This window comes from Dermacentor variabilis, chromosome 4 (assembly GCF_050947875.1).
Source record: "Dermacentor variabilis isolate Ectoservices chromosome 4, ASM5094787v1, whole genome shotgun sequence".
Classification (NCBI taxonomy): Eukaryota; Metazoa; Arthropoda; class Arachnida; order Ixodida; family Ixodidae; genus Dermacentor; species Dermacentor variabilis.
Genome location: NC_134571.1, coordinates 136318205 through 136337987, shown reverse-complemented (window position 1 = coordinate 136337987; position 19783 = coordinate 136318205). Strand labels below are relative to the sequence as shown.

Genomic DNA, 19783 nt, shown 5'->3' with positions numbered 1-19783 from the left:
CTCCTTGGACGGCTCCGAGGATGACATGTTGTGGGACGCAGCCAGTGAAAAGCAGTCGTCTTCAGATGAGAGTTCAGACAGCTCAAACGAATGAGCAGGTGACGAGTCCGGCGGCACCACTAAATAAAACGAAGTTTTGTGCCTTATAATTTTTATGTTGACTTCTTTGCCTCGACCTATATTCTGCTATATGGTACCATAGGTCCTGTAAAACGACAATGAAATGACACTGACAGGCAAAACTTTAGTCCATTGTCGCATCGACTCGCAAAAGAAAAGAAGCGTGAGCGCTTTGCCTTAAGCGGCCTGCTTTTGTCACATCCCATTGCTGGCCGTAGCCCTTTCCCATCTTCCTTCCACCCACTTGCCGACATCAGAGGGGTGAAAGGGAAATTGAGGTGGGTTGACAAAGGCACAGCATGGTAAGTACATGGCACAAAGACTGAAGTGGCAAAGCCCTTGGTTTTTTTTTTCTTTCGGAATTTTGCATTTCTCTTATTTTTTTGGTACAGACACGCAGTACCCATATGTAATTGTTATACAGTCAACAACCGATTTTTCGGACCCTCTAGGGAACATAAAAATGTCCGAAAATTCAGGCAGTCCGAAAAAATGAATGCGTGCAAAAAAATGCACCTTTTTTTTTCTTTTTTTCTCGGATCTAGAGGTAAAGGGTGAAGTACCAGGCTTCCGAAACCCTGCCAAAGCATCAATGAAGGTGCTATAAAAAGAGGCGTTCAAAATCTCTGTATGCAGCCGACTGCCAGTTTATTATGTACATGTACATCGTCGGGCAGCCAGTGTTATTGCTGCAGTGGCTTGAAGAACTTGTTGATTGTTGTTTGGATGGCGTTCCGGTTGCATGCGATCATATTCACCTCGATCTGAGCTAGGGTCATGTCAGCACTGTACACCGATTAAAGAGTCAACAGTGCTCACGTCAACTCGGCACTTGTAGGCGGCGCAGGCATTGGCTCCTCATTTTCAACATCGGAGTCTTCTGAATCCCCCACAACCTGACGGACTATTCCCTCGTCAGTCAGTTCTGCACAGAAGTTGAGCTCGTTGTCAGCGTCAACAAATTGTTCAAAAGTTATTTCCGTGGGTACGGCACTGCTTTCAGCGCTTCGATGCCATCGGCGCGGACGACGAAGATGGAGGGGGGGCCATCGAAGGCAAGCGAAATCCTCAAGTTGCGAACCGTGGAGTTCACTGACGAGCATAGAAGCGCCTAGGCATAGCGTCGCAGAGCACACTTGACACAACCATACACAACAGCACAACCACACACCACACTAGCCAAAACGTGGCCTGCGCAAACAAACGAAATAGCGCTGCTCCGAAAACTCCGCTTGAGGCGGAAGTGCGGCCATTTGCGGCGATGAACATAGCCAGCGTGGCCAGACCAAATCGATATGTGACGGCTAGATTAGGCTAGTTGTGGTTCAAAGTGGTGATATGCTTCGGCTGTAAGTCGATTTCCCTCGCAAGGGCGCTGCGCAAGGACGCTGCGCAAGGAGCCAAAGTACCTTCCGTCGCGTCAAAAAGTCAGGAAAATTGAACGGCAGGGGGGGTTCGAGCGTCCGAAACTTCAGATGTTCTTATACATTGATTCTATGGGGCTCGTGGCGGTGCTGCGAAGACGTCCGAAATATCAGGCATGTTCGAAAATTTGGGCGTCCGAAAATTCAGTCGTTGACTGTAGTCAATAAGGCAGCAAGGGAATATTGGGGTAATGGGTTTATTTTACCATAGAAAATGTTCAAAGTGCAGTAGCTGCTCATTGTTACATCCAAGTATTGTTAAAACCAATAATGCTATAAGTGGTTTGGACTGTACTTCTTTCTATCTACTGAAAATGTTTGAATGTTTGTCGCCTCTGCATTTTTTCATGCAACCCTGTGACTACAATTGTCAGTTATAACAACAGAATTTTCTTGTCATTTGAACATTGTTGTTAGCGAGTTCAGCTCGATTTCAACTTTGTCAACACCATAGGAGCGTGTTTATCATCACAATAAAGCTTAGTTGATTTATTAAATGACCTGTCAAGCTTTGCAGGAGCCCTTGGAAACAACCACTTGAACGTGCCATTATATGTCAAACAAAAGAAAACACCAGGGGGTGCCCAGCAGTGCCCTCCACAGCAGCATCTTTCGTCGCCACTGTGTTGTTGCTGTGGGATGTTGAACCCCATGAGACAATCCCTTTTCCTCAAGGAAAGATCTCTGCATAGCACGTGGAAGTTGTAGGGGCTTTGAAGCAGAACCAAAATGCTGAGCTAGCTGGTACGGTCGTGCAGTGTAGCTTCATGCAGTAAAAACCAGAGAAGTTACAAAAGGGGGAGACAGGTGCACACTCTGAACTAAACTTTATCTTAAGAACTATATCTTAAGGACTATTATGACTTCTTTCTGCTAAAATTCTTCTTCCTCTCTTTCCTTCTTTCTTTTTTCAGTTTTAAGGTGATAATTCTACTGACACCTTTATGCCAACAGATAAGTTGAGCACAGTTGGTCATGGCGTAATAGTCCTGCACATATTGTTTTAAAAAAAAATTGTCTCGTAAAATGTTGGAGCAACAATGCTGTTGCTCGTGCTGACATCATCAACAGCAAGCGGGAGCGCATATGCAAATCTCTGACACAAATTTGCTTAAAAACTACACAATGCTCAGTCATGTCATTGGTTCACTTGACTATAATGCACAGCCATACAATACAAATTTCACCAAGATCCACAGTGCTAAAAACTATTGCCGTAGTTGTCCTTCTAAGAGTGCAAACACTGCTCTCGCAAACATGCCTGTCTGCGCGATGGATCTTGTCTTGCAGTTCAGGCTTCCCCGGCAGCCAGCCAGTATCCATGGACCGGCAGAACATCCACAAGCTGCGGGAGAAGGAGTACATGGTCAGCTGGAAGGCTGATGGAACACGGTACATAGGACACTGCAAACCTCTCCACTGTATTTTCTAATTTGTTATACAGTTAAACCTGGATATAACGAAATTGACAAAGTCTAGAAAATTATCATTACAAAGAGGTTTTCGTTATACAGTAAAGCTTCGTTAAACCGTACCCACTTAGACAGTAGTTTCGTTTTAAAAGTAGTAAAGTCAAATCCCTGACTTGGCGGCCATTGAACATAATGTGTTTGTATCCGCATAAACCGTACCAGCTTATTGCATAAGTATCGGTTAACACGTAGTGTTTTCACTTTTCGTCGTGCAATCACGGCGGTGCGTTGTCCCCGATGGGGCGGCCTGGCACAGCAACAAGCCTCACAGATCGGAACAATGGCCTCCAAGCGCCCTGTGCGTTTGTACGTGAAGCCACATCAACATCGACATCATTTCAGTGCCGTGCCGGCCTCAGATGTGGAAGACTCAAATGTTCCTGCTCTTACACTAATATCTAATATGTACGTCCATAGCCTAATCGAACTGCGTGGGTGCGCGCACTCAAGAAAACTGCAATTGTGTGCCCGTCAAAAAAGCACAATGTGTGAAAAACTTTCGCTAATCTTCATCTTATCGCCAGCCAGAGGCAATTAGTTTTCGCGAGTTTCAAAAAAACAAAAAAAAAGCATGGAAACGCATGCATGGCGGCATCCTTCCTATGCACACCCCTGTGAGCACTAAAAGAGCGAGAAAGAGGCGGTCATTCTTTGAGTGATTAGTAACGACATAGCCATCAGTTTTGCAAGTGCAAGGAGCCGAAACCGCCCGTGGAACAAAACCTGAACTGCCGTCCGCCCGCCCGCATGCCAATTCGCGAGTGGTAGTGTATAGACGCACCGGAGCAAACTAGCGCTAAAACAAACCATGCAACGAATACTGAGAGACTGAGAGAGGGAGGCGCGCAAAAAAAATTCCCTGTATTCCCACATGGTGGCAGCACATGACATAAAAGAAAAAGTTAGGAAATTGGCATGCTTTTTAAATGTACTGACGGTGCCGTAAAGATACGGCATCAACCATCTTTGGGCTTGTTTGCGACGCTGTATATTTACGTCATTGACCCTCAAAGGGTTAAAATCCTCGAATCTAAGCCAACCCTAGAGATCGGTGTATGATTAGTTGGGAAACATTTCAAACGTTAAAAAAATATCAAACTCAAAGATTTGAATAAATACAGTAACTTTATTTGTGATTACTCGTATTGCCCTTCTTGTGTAAAATTGAGTTATGAATATGTTTGTTTCACTTGCAGATTTTTGTATGCTAAGTCCAACAGTGCTTTATTATTTTCTTTCCTTACCCTTTATTCTTCCTTTTTATTTATTTTTGTAAAATAGTGTCCAGTGTGTTCTACTGACATTCTTCTTCCACCCTTGAGGAATAATGAATGATGAATAGCGGTTTACAATTTTGCAGTGTAGAACAACAAGTTGCACATTTCTAGGCAAAGATAAAAATTCAGTAGTGATTTAGCAGTAAATGCAAGAGAGATGCATTAGCATAATGTCGCACTTCTTTGAGGTGCCAAATCCTTGGAATTAACTCTTTCGTTACCACACGTATTCAAATCAGTCACCGGTGATCGATGCTTTAGATCATCGATTTCAACATGTTTGAGCCATTTTTTTTTATCCACTTAAGGCCATCCAGTAGTTAGTACAGGCACTGCACTTTCAGAATCAGTTTAAATTTTTGCACTCTGTCGACATGATTTTTGACAGACCTTTTTGCAAACTAACGTGCGTCTGTTGTAGCGAAAAGCAGTGTGGCTGTCATCTTCTGCCGTGCTTGAGAAAAAAAGCATGCTGCTCACAATTACGCTGCACTAGTATCAAAATTTTGTGATGAAATTACTCTCAGCAAGTCATGAATAAAATTATATCGCCGGCTTTGCCGTCCAACAGAGCTGAGCCATGATAATTAACTGAAAATGATGCCAGCTGTTCACTAGTGGGCTTTGGTTTAGAGTCCGAGTCGTTTCATTCCGGCAAAGTATATTTGTGAAGGTCCGCCGCATGTCCACCATGTGGACCTGGCATTTTCAGACAGTTTCCAAGACTTTCGATTTTGCTTCTCTCATAAAATCCAGGCAAGGGACGCATCCGGTGTCACTGCACAGTTATCGAAACTCACTCCATGGCGGTGGTCCCGCACGGCTGCGTCGCGAGAAAAGCGTCGCGCTAGAAATCGTGCTTCACTCGCACTTGAATTTAGTGATGAGGACTCGAGTTATGATTCCAAAGATGACAGCAAAGCAGATTAAAGCTCTGGCGGCAACAATGTTTTGAGTCGGCATGGGACATCCGCAGCTATTCACCGGTGAGTTTCCTTTAAGGCTTTGAACAGTCTCCTTCCTTGAGCGTGCTTATCTGCCAATCTTCTTGCACTACGTGAGAGCTCTACTGAATATCTTAAGGGTGCATACTTCGCTTAGTTATGATGTGCTGCGACCGGTAGTAAAGAAACTTCTGTTCATGCCAAGAAGACAGCCTGTTTCACATCTCGGCGCAACACTACGGATCAGTACAAGATAGTTTACAATGGCATAGGAATTCTTTCTACTGTTCCTCTCTGCAGAGGTGATAAAGACGATCTGCAAAAATGCAAGCCAATATGTTTGGATGCATAATCTTGTAGTTGCCCAGCTACGCTGAGAGCGATAAGTCCTGGAAGACATGCATGACTCTAGACAAACTGGTTAAGTAAGTTCCTTGGAATTCTCATTGGACCATCCTCAGAAGATGCCAAAAAAGCGGAACTGCGAAATGTGTAACGAGGACTACAAAGTTGAACAAAAACAAGGCATTTTGTTGAAAAAGTGTGGAAAGCACCCATGCTTCACAAGATCCAGGAACTCCTTCACCGCATGGCATGAGCTATGGACTTCTCTTAGTTTCTTTTTTACATCCGAAAAACGGCGGTGTACTGAGAATTTATTTTTTCAAACACTATACCCGGGTTATTTATTTTTGAAATGCGTATTCAAAATTTTTTTATATGAAATTTTTTGTAGATATATTTTTTATTGTTGTTTTTATCAACTGGAAATAAAAGATCGTACTTCCTAGAATTTTTGTTTTACCTAATAATTTTTTTTTGGCAACGTATGCTTTGGAGATGTTAAAGAATTGAAAAATTATATAGGCCCATTAGCTTACTCCCAGTATTATATGAAATATTTACCAAAATAACCTCCAATAGAATAAGGGCAATACTGGACTTTAGTCAACCAGAGGAACAGGCTGGCTTCAGGAATGGATACTCTACAATGGATCACATCCATGTCATTAATCAGGTTATCAGGAAATCCGCAGAGTATAATAAGGCCCTCTATATGGCTTTCATAGATTACGAAAAGGCATTCGATTCAGTAGAGATACGAACAGTCATAGCGGCATTACACAATCAAGGAGTACAGACTGCTTACGTAAATACCTTGGAAAATATCTACAGAGGTTCTAGAGCTACCTTAATTCTACACAAGAAAAGCAGGAAGGTACGTATAAAGAAAGGGGTCAGCCAGGGAGACAATCTTTCCAGTGTGCTATTCACTGCGTGCTTAGAAGAAGTATTCAAGCTATTAAACTAAGAAGGCTTAGGAGTAAGGATCGACGGCGAATATCTCAGCAACTTTTGGCTTGCCTATGAAATTGTTCTATCCAGCAAAACTATACAGACAAGTTACAACAAATTATTGAGGACCTTAACAGGGAGAATGTAAGAGTGGGGTTGAAGATTAATATGCAGAATACAAAGATAATGATGAACAACCGGGCAAAGGAACTAGAGTTCAGGATGGCAAGCCAGCCTCCAGAGTCTGTGAAGGAGTATGTTTACCTAAGTCAACTAACTACAGGGAATCCTGACCATGAGAAAGAAATTCATAGAAGAATAAAACTGGTTTGGATAGTATATGGCAGACATCGTGAGCTCCTGACAGGAAGCTCACGATGTCTCGCGAAGTTGTTATATATGTGTGTGTGTGTGTGTGTGTGTGTGTGTGTGTGTGTGTGTGCGCGTGCGTGCGTGCGTGCGTGCGTGCGTGCGTGCGTGCGTGTGTGTGTGTTTTTAGTGAACTTGTGCTCTCAAAAACAGGCTACACTCAAAGAACGGCGACAGCGATGAACACAGCCAGCGATCATCATCGAAAATCTGATGAGCAGGTCAAGCGCGTCGGCTTTTATACATCAGTCATCGAAGGTTCCAGAGTAATGGCTGTTGCCCGCGTGTCGTCCAGAAAGTTCTACACCATTCGCATCACGTGCAGGGGAAATCAGATTACACAAGGTTCGGTGACAACAGACAGTAAAAAGAACCATCGATAACATTCAAGAAACTTCAGATATGTGCGGGCGCATCCCTTGCTGAGCGATAACATTTCACTCACACACACGCACAGACAGACAGACAGAGTCAAACCTCGATGTAACAAACCTCGATTTAACTAAATTCTCAATGTAATGAACTATTTTCATGTATCTATTTTAGTTCTATTGAAAACTGTATTTCTTTTTGTGATTTAACAAAGTAATTTTGTGACAAAATTTCGACTTAATGAAGTTTTTGGCCATTTCAAGCATTTACTTGTAGCCTGTATGGCTGGTAAATCTAGCAATGAAACTAAACATGTTAGCCGAGAAAAAAGTAATTTGCAAGCGTCGTTCCTCAAAAAAAGCCAGAGCAGCAAAGACGCCACCAAAGCGTGCGCACCAGGATGCAATATGCAGGAAACACTTCTGCACCTTTTGTTGCATAACAACTTGTAAAGGCCGTGGAGCATGCGGCAGCTCAGAGCGCTCGGAGAAACACGAGAGCTGACGATTCCCTCAGCACAAGGGTGGTGAGAAAAAGATGAGCGTGCGTTAACATGATCAAGCACGTGCTAGAGTGGGGGGAGGAGGAGCAGCAGCAGGAGATCCACCCTCTCCCACAGCACGCTTGTCCTTTCCTCTACCCTTGCTGTAGCTGCACATGGCTGTCCATATGCGGGTCACACGCCATATCTTGGAGTTAATCTTAGGCAAGTGCAAAGGGCGAACCGAGATGGGCCCTAAGCCGAGTTGTATGCCTGCTACGGGAGAGAGAGTTTATCTGCTTACAAAAGAGAAACGCTGATCAGGCACCAATAAACTTTGACATGCCGATGAACAGGGCAGTCGAGGAAGGAGATGCACACAGCTTTTCAGAACACTTCAACATGATGCTTGTGATAACGGCAGATGGTCCGGAAGCAGCTGCAAGGACAAGCTGTTGTGGAACCATGATGTGGATGAAGCAGCTAGTTACCTTGACAACAGGTCTTGTGGTTCCGATGCAGAGTGAAGTACAGTAAGAACGCTGCTACAGTTTGCAAATAGTATACATTCATTTTTACGGCAAAGGTAAGTTATCTAATGCATTTTTCAAATCATTATGATCTTACTTTCCCATTTTCGCTGTTTGAAAAAAGTTCTCATAAAACTTGGCCTGCATAATTAACGCACGCCTCAACATTCCTTTTATTTCTTGGGAAAAGAAGTGCGCCCGTTCTGCGGGTTTATACAGTATATATATATATATATATATATATATATATATATATATATATATATATATATATATATATATATATATATATATATCTGTGTGCACACATCTCTGCCATGTGACCGGCTTCCAACACTTCACACATACACTTTTTTCCACTTTGACACTCCCATTGCTAATGCATTAAAACGAGTGTTCAGAGCTGTCATAAAAGAAAGAAGTGTCTTCCACTTTGGTAACTGTCATTTCCCATTCCTCCTCTGTGTATGACTGCAGGTACATGATGCTCATAGACGGCGAGAACGAGGTGTACTTCATCGACAGGGACAACTGCGTCTTCCAAGTGCGGAACCTGTACTTCCCCAGGCGCAAGGACCGCACCCAGCACATCCAGGAGACGCTCGTTGACGGGGTGAGTGGGCTCGAGAGGGAAATCGGCCTGTCTTTCTTTCGACCCCATATCTTTGCGAGCTCTGCAGTTGGTGGTTTTCTCCTCGACTGTTGGCAGCTTTACAGCTATCAAGGACGTATCTAAGAATCCAGGAAGCTGCATTGCTGGCGGTAACACCTTGTGGGGCTGAGATTTACCATGCAACCCACTGGAAACCTTCTTGCGGCCTTTGGGTTCCGAGCTTGATTCCCGGTCATTAAGGCCGCATTCATGTGGGGGCGAAATGCAGCTTCTGTACATTGCTTTGGATACACATTTAACCACTTGAGATGGTTGTTAAACCAGCTGAACTTAACCCAATTGGTGAGTCTAGTATAATCGGTCAGGTAGGGTCAGATCAGTCATACTTCTGTTTCACAACTCTGCCCTTCATAGAAAAAAAAAACACCTGCAAATGTTTTGACTTGATGTTATGTAGCTGCCGATGTGTTCATCCCAGCACATAGGCGGAACATGGTTGATCATTACAACTACAATTCAAGTTTGACATGGCAGTTCTGCGGAAACCCGCAAAAGTGGAAAGAAGTAACTCATAAACGGAAAATGTGACATCCACCTTCTTTGTAGCAATTTGCTACGTTTGGGTGGATGTCTCATTTTCTCTCCACAATTCAAGTTATGGTCAAACAGTGTCGCAAGACGGATACACCAGCACTGGTGCTCGTGTGTATGCTTTCCTGTGAACTTATATGTGCCATTGTGACTCCACTACATTGGAGCATTGGTGAAATGAGAAAGATCATGAAATTGCACGAAAATTCTCAAATGAAATGCGTAGCTGGAGCGCATCAGTTTATTTTGTAGTTTTCCAGTTGAGCATTAGAAATAACATGGACCCCCTCATTGTCAACGTGGTTAGTGTGTACATTGAGTTTGGCCTCACCAGCACACTTCTTGGAACTACAGCAAGTTGTGGCTCTGTGGAAAAATACGGAAGGCTACTGTTATTGCTGTGGACTGGGTGAAAACTAGCATAGTGTTCATTTCCCCTCTTGCCTCTGCTGGTTGCAGGAAATGATCATTGATGAGGACAATGGCCGGAAGGTGCCACGCTACCTAATCTACGACATCATCCGGTTTCAGGTGCGTACACTGAATATTCTGCCAGCATTCTTGGGTTTCTTGAATCACCTGAGAACAGTCAGGGCACAGTGCAGACCAGGTTTTTTCTTTGTTTTCTTTTTTTTTTAAGTGGGAGAGCACAAATTTTTAATGCTTTGGCATTCTTAGGGTACTTCATAAACTTTCTAGGGGATAAGTTATTATACATCTGTGTCTCTAATTGTTTTCATGCCTACCTGGGCGACTGGGTAGTCCATGGTCGAATGGGTAGCACATTGGGCTGCTGTGCTGAGAGAACAGGGTTTGAAACCAATTGCAGGGACAACTTGGATCACTGAGTATGTGGCAATGCGTAATTATGTGCTGCTCTTCAACGAACCTGTTTCATGGGTCACTGTAGATGCGAGACTGAGTATGTGGTGTGGGGGGGGGGGTCTCTTCAATAAAACTTTGACGCCAACTTGGATAACTACGTAGTATGTGCCACTCAAATGTACCTCTCTAAAATGATAAAAAAGTTTCTCCGATGCTGTGCGCAGTCGAACCCTCGCACAAGGGTTCCTCAAAGGCAGCAACCCGACGCTTTAGCAGGCTGCACCACAAATGCACTGGGCATGTGCCGCATGACAAGTTTCTCAGCATTCGCTTGCAACGGCATGCCATGCATTTTGGAGGCTACGTGCTCACTTCGCGGCGGGGCTACATGGCGTTGAGTGCATCCACTGCATTGCCAGCGATTCCACTCCTGTGCCAATGTGCCAAACTGTGCCAAATTAGATTTAATTAGCCAACCTGAAAAAAATTGCACTAAAATTGCACCAAACTGTGCTAAAACGAGTCTTGGAATTTGACGGCATCTACCACTGGCAACCGCACCGCCGCCATTACAAAACATGCACAGCCTGACCAGGTCCGTGCCATGCATTTCTATTAATCCTCTTGTCGCTTGAAATCCTAATTTCCTTGTAGCTGCACTATGCTAGACACCCTGATCACGAAATTACAGTAAATCCTCATGAACACAGACTCTGATACCTCAAAATATTGGTTGAACAGAACATTTATTTTCCGGCCGTGGTGCCAACCCATGTGTTTTTCACTGCTTATCTCAAAAAGTTTTTGCACTGAACTCCTGACATCTTGAAATCTCGACTTGGATAATACCAGGGCAAATGCAATAGGACAGCGTCAGCATTGTCGCTTATGTTTCCTCGTTTTTGTTATCACAGCTCGCATGCTCTTGCTCAGCTGCTGTCTCCCTCTTTGTTGTGGCCTCACGAAGCAGTGGGGAGCTGGGAGAATAAGCTTTTTTGATTATTTATTTATTTTTTATGTGCAAGTGTAACTGGCCAGCTCGTGAAATCGTAAACGTTTGTCTGAAGCCATAAAGCAAGCGAACGAAGAAAGTGCCTGAGCATTCGTACTGGCTCCAGTTTGTCTGCAAATTTTGTCTGCACATTTAATTAGCACTATGGGCAATGACAACGCAGAAATTCAAGGAGAAAAAACGTGAAGTATCCTTCATACTCTTTAACTAACACTTTGAACAAGAAATCTGACACATGTGTGCCTGAAATTGCACTGCGAAAATGTTTGCTTTAATGGATAACAAAAAAATTATGAAGAACCAACCTTGCTTACTATTCAAGAATATGTCGCGCATCTGCTGGGAGGTGGTTATTTGCAGCACTTTATTGCACCCTGTTATGGAGGTGCCTCCCCCTTACCAACATGCCTTACCCGTACACGGAAAACAGCCAGTACTTCGAGCACCGCTTCCTCAAGCAATGCGTTCGCAACTCCATGCAGTGCCTGCCCCTGCGTCTGATGCAGACGCTGCGACCGTCTCAACGACAGCGTGTCAAAGCACTAGCTGTCACAAGGCAAGAATTCGAGTATGCTCTCCTTGCCACCGTGCCATCATGTGGTACTGAACGGTATTACCCTGCCAGCGGTACCACCACAGCGGGTATCGTAGTACCGGGTACTACCCAGTACCACCACACTGCCAAACCACAGCGCAATTGCACGTGGTCTTGCAGGCTTTATCTTGAAAGGGATCTGCTTTGGGGGCACAAAGTAGGTGAGCCGACAGTTCGTAGCTTTGCAGGCGCTGTGTACTTGGCGCTCAGTTTTCGCTGAAGCAACAGACAGCACAAAGGTCAGTTTTCTCGCTGCTGCTGCCGTCATTCCTCACGCCAGCGTTCTGACAAGTTTCCGCAGTCATCAGGTGTGAAGTGTTCATGTTTGCCTGTGCACGCTGACACCATGCTAGGTAATTTGGATAGTAAGCGAGTGCTTAGAACGGGGTCTTCTACACAGCTGGCTGCTGCGTATGACGTGGCCGCGCAAGCCCTGTCTTGAACACGATCTGCAATGCGGACGGTGTGGGCGTCTAGGCACACCAAGGACCAATAGCATTGTGGGCACTACAGCACCTATACGCTTTCGTGTCACCCGCATTCATGAAGTGAAACGTTACTGTAGTTTTTCTTTTCTTTTTCTCTCATTTAGGACTTTGTCACTGATTCATAAATGTGGTCATGGCATATTGATATAGTGACATCGAGCAAGATGGTCAGCACTTTTGAGCAGGCACCATCAGCAATCAACCTATGAGGTGCACCCAAAAGAAGCCAGCATGCCAGCTCCCAGCACTTCAGCGAGCTTGCAACTTGATAAGAGTGCTCGTTTCATGCTCGCTTAACGAGGAGGCGTCAATGCTGCGTCACTGGGGTGTCTGCTAAAGGCATAACACTTACGTTCTTCCGCAGTTCAGTTTCAGTTTTCGAAGTTAAATTGTCTGGAATTCATTATGATGAACAAAGTAGCATTGTCGTCTTTTAGGATCTCTGGAAGCAGTAATGCTTGGATGACAGGCTTCAAATATCGCGCATTATGATCAATCCCCTTGACTCAGTCTCAAGCATGCTGTCTTGGCAGAGGGACATACCGTATTTATTCGCGTATAACCCGCACCAAAATGTGAAAAAACGCGTTTAAAAAGTGGGGGTGCGGGTTATCTGCGAATTTGTTCCTTGGGAGGGGGGGGGTCGGCTTCACCGCAATGTGCGGCGGCCTCCCCGTGTAGTCCGCCATCCCCATCGTCATCGACGCTTGTCAAGCCGATGAAGGGCCAACGAAAGGCCAGCATTGTTGAGCCTCGCGTTAGGCGCTGTTTAGTGTACTTACCCCAGTTTGCACTGTTTGCCTGCTTTGTTTTGGCATCATGAGTGCGACTCGACGGCAGTGTTTCACAGCGAAAGAGAAGCTAAAGATTATAGCCGCTGCCGAAGAAATCGGCAACAGAGCTGCTGCAAGACAGCATGACGTCGACGAGTCGTGCATTCGCGACTGGAGGAAGAAAAAAAGAGAGTCTCGAAGCAACGAACCGGAACAGGCGAGCGTTTCGGGGTCCGAAGACTGGCGCGTACCCCCACCTCGAGACGCAGCTTGCGAAGTTCATTGAGGAGCAGAGAAGTCGTGGCCACGCTGTTTCGACTGAGATGGCGCAAATGGAAGCCCTGAAGTTGGCCCGGGAATTGAACATTCCACGTGAGTTTCGTGCAAGCCGTGGATGGCTTCAGCGCTTCATGCGAAGACATGGATTTTCTATGCGGCGGCGAACAACCATGTGCCAGCGGCTTCCTGAAGCCTACGAGGAAAAGTTGTTGAACTTTCAACGATATGTGATCGCACTTCGGAAGGAGCACAGCTATTTGCTGTCTCAGGTGGGAAATGCTGATCAAACACCTGTGTACTTTGAGATGCCGATGGACACGACCATGGAAAAAAAGGGCTCCAAATCAGTCAGCGTGCTGACCGGCGGAAATGCCAAGCTGCGCTGCACAGTCATGCTATGCGCTTTGGCTGACGGCACGAAACTGCGCCCGTATGTGATTTTCAAACGCAAGACGCTACCTAGCATTCCACTGCCCCCAGGAATCGTTGTGCGTGCGGAAGAAAATTCGTGGATGAACAGTGGCCTAGTCGGTGACTGGCTTCGAGTAATCTGGGAGCGAAGACCAGGTGCCTTGCTGGCACGCCGGTCGATGCTCGTACTAGATTCCTTCAGAGGCCACTGCACTGATGCGGTGAAGGCTCGCCTTGCCGAGACCAGCACCGACCTCGTCATAATACCTGGCGGCATGACGTCCATGCTACAGCCACTCGACGTGTGCCTGAACAAGCCGTTCAAGGCACACGTGAAGCGGCTGTATGCCCAGTGGATGGCCGACGGCATGTACGCCCTCACACCGACGGGACGCGTGCGAAGGCCTGATATTCCATTGCTGTGCCAGTGGATCGTGGATGCGTGGAAAGCGATACCGGCCGATTTGGTGCGCAAAAGCTTTAAAAAATGTGCGATCAGTAATAGTCTGGATGGTTCCGAGGACGACTACGTCTTTGAGAGTGGCGATGAAGCCTCGGATGGCAGTAGTGAGAGCGGCGTCGATTAAGAATCGGATAACCAGTGACGTGGTGGCGGTCGTTTGAATAAATGTTCTGAAAACGAAATGATCACTGAGTGTGAGTTGCATCTTTCTAGCGCTCATTTTTTTTTTTTTTTTCAGGTAAACGTGCGGGTTATACGCGAGTTTTTTTTTTTTTTTTTTTTTCCGCCGAGTTCAAAGTTAGGGGTGCGGGTTATACGCAGGGGCGGGTTATACGCGGGTAAATACGGTAATGGGTTTGCCCGCAGACACCGACATGTCCGTTGCCGGTGCACGCAAAAGTGGCAAAGATTATTACTGGTGGCATTTTGGAAATACTTGTATGTGGTATGTGTGCGTCCAGTGTGCTTATAATGATTTTTTTTATATTTTGTTTATCTCAAACTCTCCTTATCTATCATTGGTTAAGTTTTTTTTACAGCTTTGAGTTGACGGTTTACTGTATTAACGGCAAACAATATAGAAGTCTTTCTCCCATCTCAAAATAATGCGCAACCTGTTTTAGAGTCTCAGGTGACTCGTGCAACCCGGTTTTTCTGCATTGCACAGAACTGTTGATGATGATGATGCTTGTCGCCATTCCCTCGTAACAGGCGATTGACAGTGTTGCCAACAGCTCCGTAGGCACTGCGGAGGAAGGAAAAAACTAAAAGGGAGCATCACGTGACGATCCTAATCATAAAAAATATAAAGGAGAAACAGGCCCTCTTCATGTGATGGACAAGCAGTAGCTTCCAGCCTCTTAAATGGTCTGGCAGCCATGGGGGCCTAATTATTCCCCAGAGCCACCATGCATATAAGCCCCCAAGAGAGGCCAGCTTAGTGAAGTCGCACTCCTTCCATCGAGGAGATTGAATGAGGCCAAGTCCAGGCTGAGAGTGTAACTCAGCTTGGAGACATGAACCAAAAGCTGTAACGTTGGAACTTTGTGGGGGAAGTTCTACTTTGTGAGCTTTCTGAGATGGCTAAGCAATATTATGTGCAATATTTTGTGGGATCACAAATCTGATAGCTTTGGGTCAGGAGCTGTGCATGTTGACAACTACATGTATTTACTTTGAAAGCGTTATTCCTTAAACATTTAATTGCCTTCTTTGTGTCACTATCTTCCATTTATTTATTTATGTTAAGAAAATTGCTGAAGAAGTTAAAGGGAAGCTGAAAGCTTTTCCAGAAAAAATGAGTGAAGAGCATTACGTCGTGGTTTTCAACCCTCTGAATTCAAATATCGCATCGAAATTGAGCGAAAGTACAAACATATTTCATTTCAACAAAAAGTGCAGCAGCAGACACGCCCAGCTCGCGCGCCTCGTTTCCGCCTGTGATTGGCTGAGCGCCTCGTGACGTCAACAATGGTGTTCGTCCGGACTGACTGCTGCCGCTACACACGAAGCACGGCGCAAGCTAGTTTGGTGGTGTTTTGCTGAGACGGTCATGGAAAATTTCGAGAGCTTGCGTTTCTCTGAGGAGTTCGGCATTAAGTCCAAACTCCACGAGAGCGATTTTGCGCGCGACGGTGACGGGTGACGGCTTCGAGCGACAAAACGGGCCGTCGCCTGAACGGATCGCTCGGTGTTGTCGCTCGATCGCTCGTTTCTAGAAATCTAAAACTCGTCGCTCGTCGCCCGGAAATGCTATGAGCGACTAGCCAATAGTGCGAAGCCGAAACTGGATGGACATAACTCAAATACTACTGTTTGTCGCACGAAACGAGCGAACTATTGAATTTTACACGTGCAAGAATAAGAACCTAGTGCAAGACCTTCAGAAATAAAAAATTTTATGCTCCTTCTTCAGTAAAATACATCAACTTAAATTGATAAAGCATGCATCACGCTAGTTTCGACGCGTATATTGCTGCCCTCATACCGGGAAGTTGTCGCTCAAAGCCGCCGCTCGCGCAGAGTTCGGCTTGCAGGCAACGAGTGAACGCGACAGCCATCGCCTCGCTTGTCGCGCTGTCGCTGTCACGTGCAAGATCACTTGGAAGGGGTTTATACTTTACTCCCTCCATGTACGAGCCAATTGCGAAGAGCTGGCCTCTCAAGAAAGCAAAAAATCCTGGTGCAAGCACTGCTTTCCACGCGAACGAAGGCAAAGTGTTAGCATCTCCTTGTGGTGGAAATGTTCTTTGGCGAGTATGTTTTTTGCTAAGCTGCATTCAGCATTCCAGTGAGTACGTTTCCGGGCAAACAACTGTAGTGTTATGTTCCTGCATGCCTCCTCGTAGAACGTAAGCGGTGATGCGATCTTCGGCATTTGTATGCTGCCCCAAAGCTGTCGGCAATCTACACAGATGGTTTAAATGCGGGAAAAGTTTACCGGCTGTTGTAGCACGTGTAGTATAGAACCTTCATCAGTGCGCCATCCTCACGCTACTCGTAACCGGCGATTTCCGTCAGCTACGTGAGATGGTCGGTTTCTCTATGTGTGCGAGAGAAGGGGGAGTGCAGCGTCCTGGCGTGAGCAGGCTTTCCAACACATGCAAATTTTGCGCTTGCTCTGCGTTATGGTAGCTCCATGCAGGCTGTTCCACAACACACGTGCGAATAGAAAATTCGAGGCGCTTGGTGATGAAACCTGCGTCAAGGGTGGGAGATAAACATGCACCTTCCGTTCAGAGTGCTAATTGTATTTTTTTTTAGGAGAACCCAAAGCACGCATTATTGATAAACTCCGGTAGTAATCATCACAGAAGTAGTTAGAGCACAACACTGTTGTTCTTGAGCGCTTGAAGTTGTTTCGCTTCACAGCAGCCTCCCACTTAGCTGAAAGCTTCTTGTCTTGCAGGAACTAATGGAACATTGGAACATTGTCACGGCCGCTGGTGTTCGTGCAAGCGTAGGCTGCACAGGACGCCGGAATGATCGGCCTACAAGTTCAATTGATGCTGCGCACGTCAACTACCACTTCTATATACATACAAACAAAGGAATGTAGGGTCGAGCGAAGCAAATTAGCATGGCACGCACGCAGAAATAAGCCCGGTCAGGCACGGTCGCGGAGACTGCGAAGGAGCGGAACACCAGTGCTGACGTCACTACGCCGCGGTTTCCGGTATTCACTCGCATCGTCAGCATCAGCAGCAGCGCACGGCGCTCGTCAGGGGGCGGAGCTACAGCGCAATTTTCACCGACGATTGCGTCGCTCCTAAGGAAAAAATGCCCCCCAAAATTTTACCTTCATGCTTTATAAGGCTCCCGCATCCGTATATGAGCATCTTATTGAATTCGACAGACTCTTCAGCTTCCCTTGAATACACAACCTTCAACTGTGTAACTGGCTTTCCCCATTTTTTGGACATTATTGGGATGAAGTAACATTGAGTGCTACTACTTCTTCCCTTGGAACATTTTCTCCATGAGATCTGCTTAGGCTGGAAGTGTTTTATTTAGCCCCTCATGAATGCTCCTAAATGCAAAATTAGCTCCTCCAAAGTACTCCAATGTGAAAATTCTGCTGCTACAAAAATTTCTCCAAATCACAAGACCTCGGTAGCATCACAGCTGTACGTATCTCACACACAACTCATTTCAACGGTGGCAATACATAATTGTGTCATTATATTGATTCAGTGCTAAACACATTACCGTCGACAGTCATCGTGAGATGGGTTCTGCCGGTTTCTTTTTCTTTTTCATTCAGTTTAACGAAAGGTTGCATGAAAGCTTGTTGTGGTTGTTGATAATGAATGGGAAGCTGGACATTTTTTCATGCATGTCTTGTTACAACTATCTAGCACAACTTCACATACTACATGATTCTTATAATTCCTTTTAGGTTGTTGCATTTTATCTTTATTACCGTTCTCTCTCTCTCTCTCTCTCTCTCTTCACTGACGCTGGCAATATCTTATCTGCATCTTGCTCACACTTTTTCCAAACGGGCCTGTCTATGTCTATGGGTCAGTTGTGGCAGCGATCAAGCTCTGAGCCAAGCAGCCAGACAGCCTGCTTGTTCAGCTGCATAATGAACAAACCTTGCTATCACTCCCACAGTGGCAGGAAAGGGCACTTCGTACTGTCTTCATTTTGAAACAGTGCAAATGTTTCCCTACATTGTGCTGTAGACATCATTAAAGTTTGTCTAAGTGGACATGTTGTATTGTTCAGGAGGTAATTGTAGTGATGTTTAGAGACCAGATTCCTGTTGTCTTCTGTAGACACCCTGGCATTGGGGTGAACCACCCCCTCCGTGGGTGATTTTTATTGCCCGCTTTGAAGCTTGCCTTTGTTGCAGATTGGCAACACGTTAAGTTTAGACTAACACATTAAAAGTGAATCAATTCACTGACAATTACGATACTCCCTAATGCGACATTTTAGTGCAGTTCTATCTATGCGTGTTTTCACTTCGTGGTATATTGGCTGGTGCAGACACTCTGTCTCATGCGGCACATTGCAAGAGGACTGAAGGGTGGTGCGACTGCCTTGCTAATCTGAAGATTTCGAGAGCCAGCGTGTGGGTGACTTGTGAGGGTGATTCACAGCAGCTGCTGCTTACAGACCTCCCAGACAATGTGCGCTACTGTGGCGCCATCTCGTAGCCATCGTCTCCGCACTACACTTTTCTTCTCACCCTTTCACCATACCTTCCTCCTCCATTTTCCGCCTCATGATTTCGCTGCACCCTCCTATTCCACTTGCCACTTCACGTTTTCATCCCTCACTGCGCTCCATGTTCACTTTCATCTTTTGATGTGCTCATTCGCTTGGTTACACTGACACCCGCCGCAGGAATGGGCGCCTACGAGCTGCGTTCTAGAAATCCCCCCAAAGTGTTGTGCGTACCTGCTGAGCAAACACAGCAATTGCTGAGGGCTGTTTACGTGCTGACATTGAGGATCCTCAATTAAAGTGTAACTCTGATGATATTTCGGTGTCCACTGACCTCACTAAAATCTGGAATACAGTCGACTCTCGTTACAACGGACCTTGGTAATCAGACAAAAAATGGCCGTTTCATCCGAAGTCCATGATATCCGAAATGCCTCACTTCCAACACTTTCATCACAATGTCTAACAACTTTATTGCATATAGTGAGTGATGAACTTCCAAAGTAAAAACAAAAACAAAAAAACCAACAAAACGTAGAGGTTTCGCCCGAAAGGCAAAGCATCGATTGCGACCGCAAATTAAGCAAGATAAGCGTGGCAGCAGCAGCAAGCGATTTGGCTTTCATGCTTTCTCTCGCTTCAATGTGAACTAAACGTCGAAAGCAAAGCGCATAGGAAGCTACTGGCATTGGGCGCACTTTGTCTATATCGCAGATCGCTTTCAAGATACGGCGCCCGTGTGGGTTAGCTCTTTGTTCACATCGCAAATAGCTT

At 45.5% G+C, this 19783-nt stretch overlaps 1 protein-coding gene across 2 annotated transcripts in view; it reads left to right on the top strand.

Moving 5' to 3' along the window:
- The window catches only part of mRNA-cap (RNA guanylyltransferase and 5'-phosphatase mRNA capping enzyme), a 124543-nt gene that overhangs the window by 51747 nt on the left and 53013 nt on the right, over window positions 1–19783 (top strand). For both annotated transcript variants that reach the window (XM_075690398.1, XM_075690399.1), the window contains exons 11-13: window positions 2835–2936; window positions 8763–8898; window positions 9949–10020. In XM_075690398.1, coding sequence (XP_075546513.1) covers window positions 2835–2936; window positions 8763–8898; window positions 9949–10020 — 310 coding nt within the window. The remainder of the gene's footprint in view (window positions 1–2834; window positions 2937–8762; window positions 8899–9948; window positions 10021–19783) is intronic.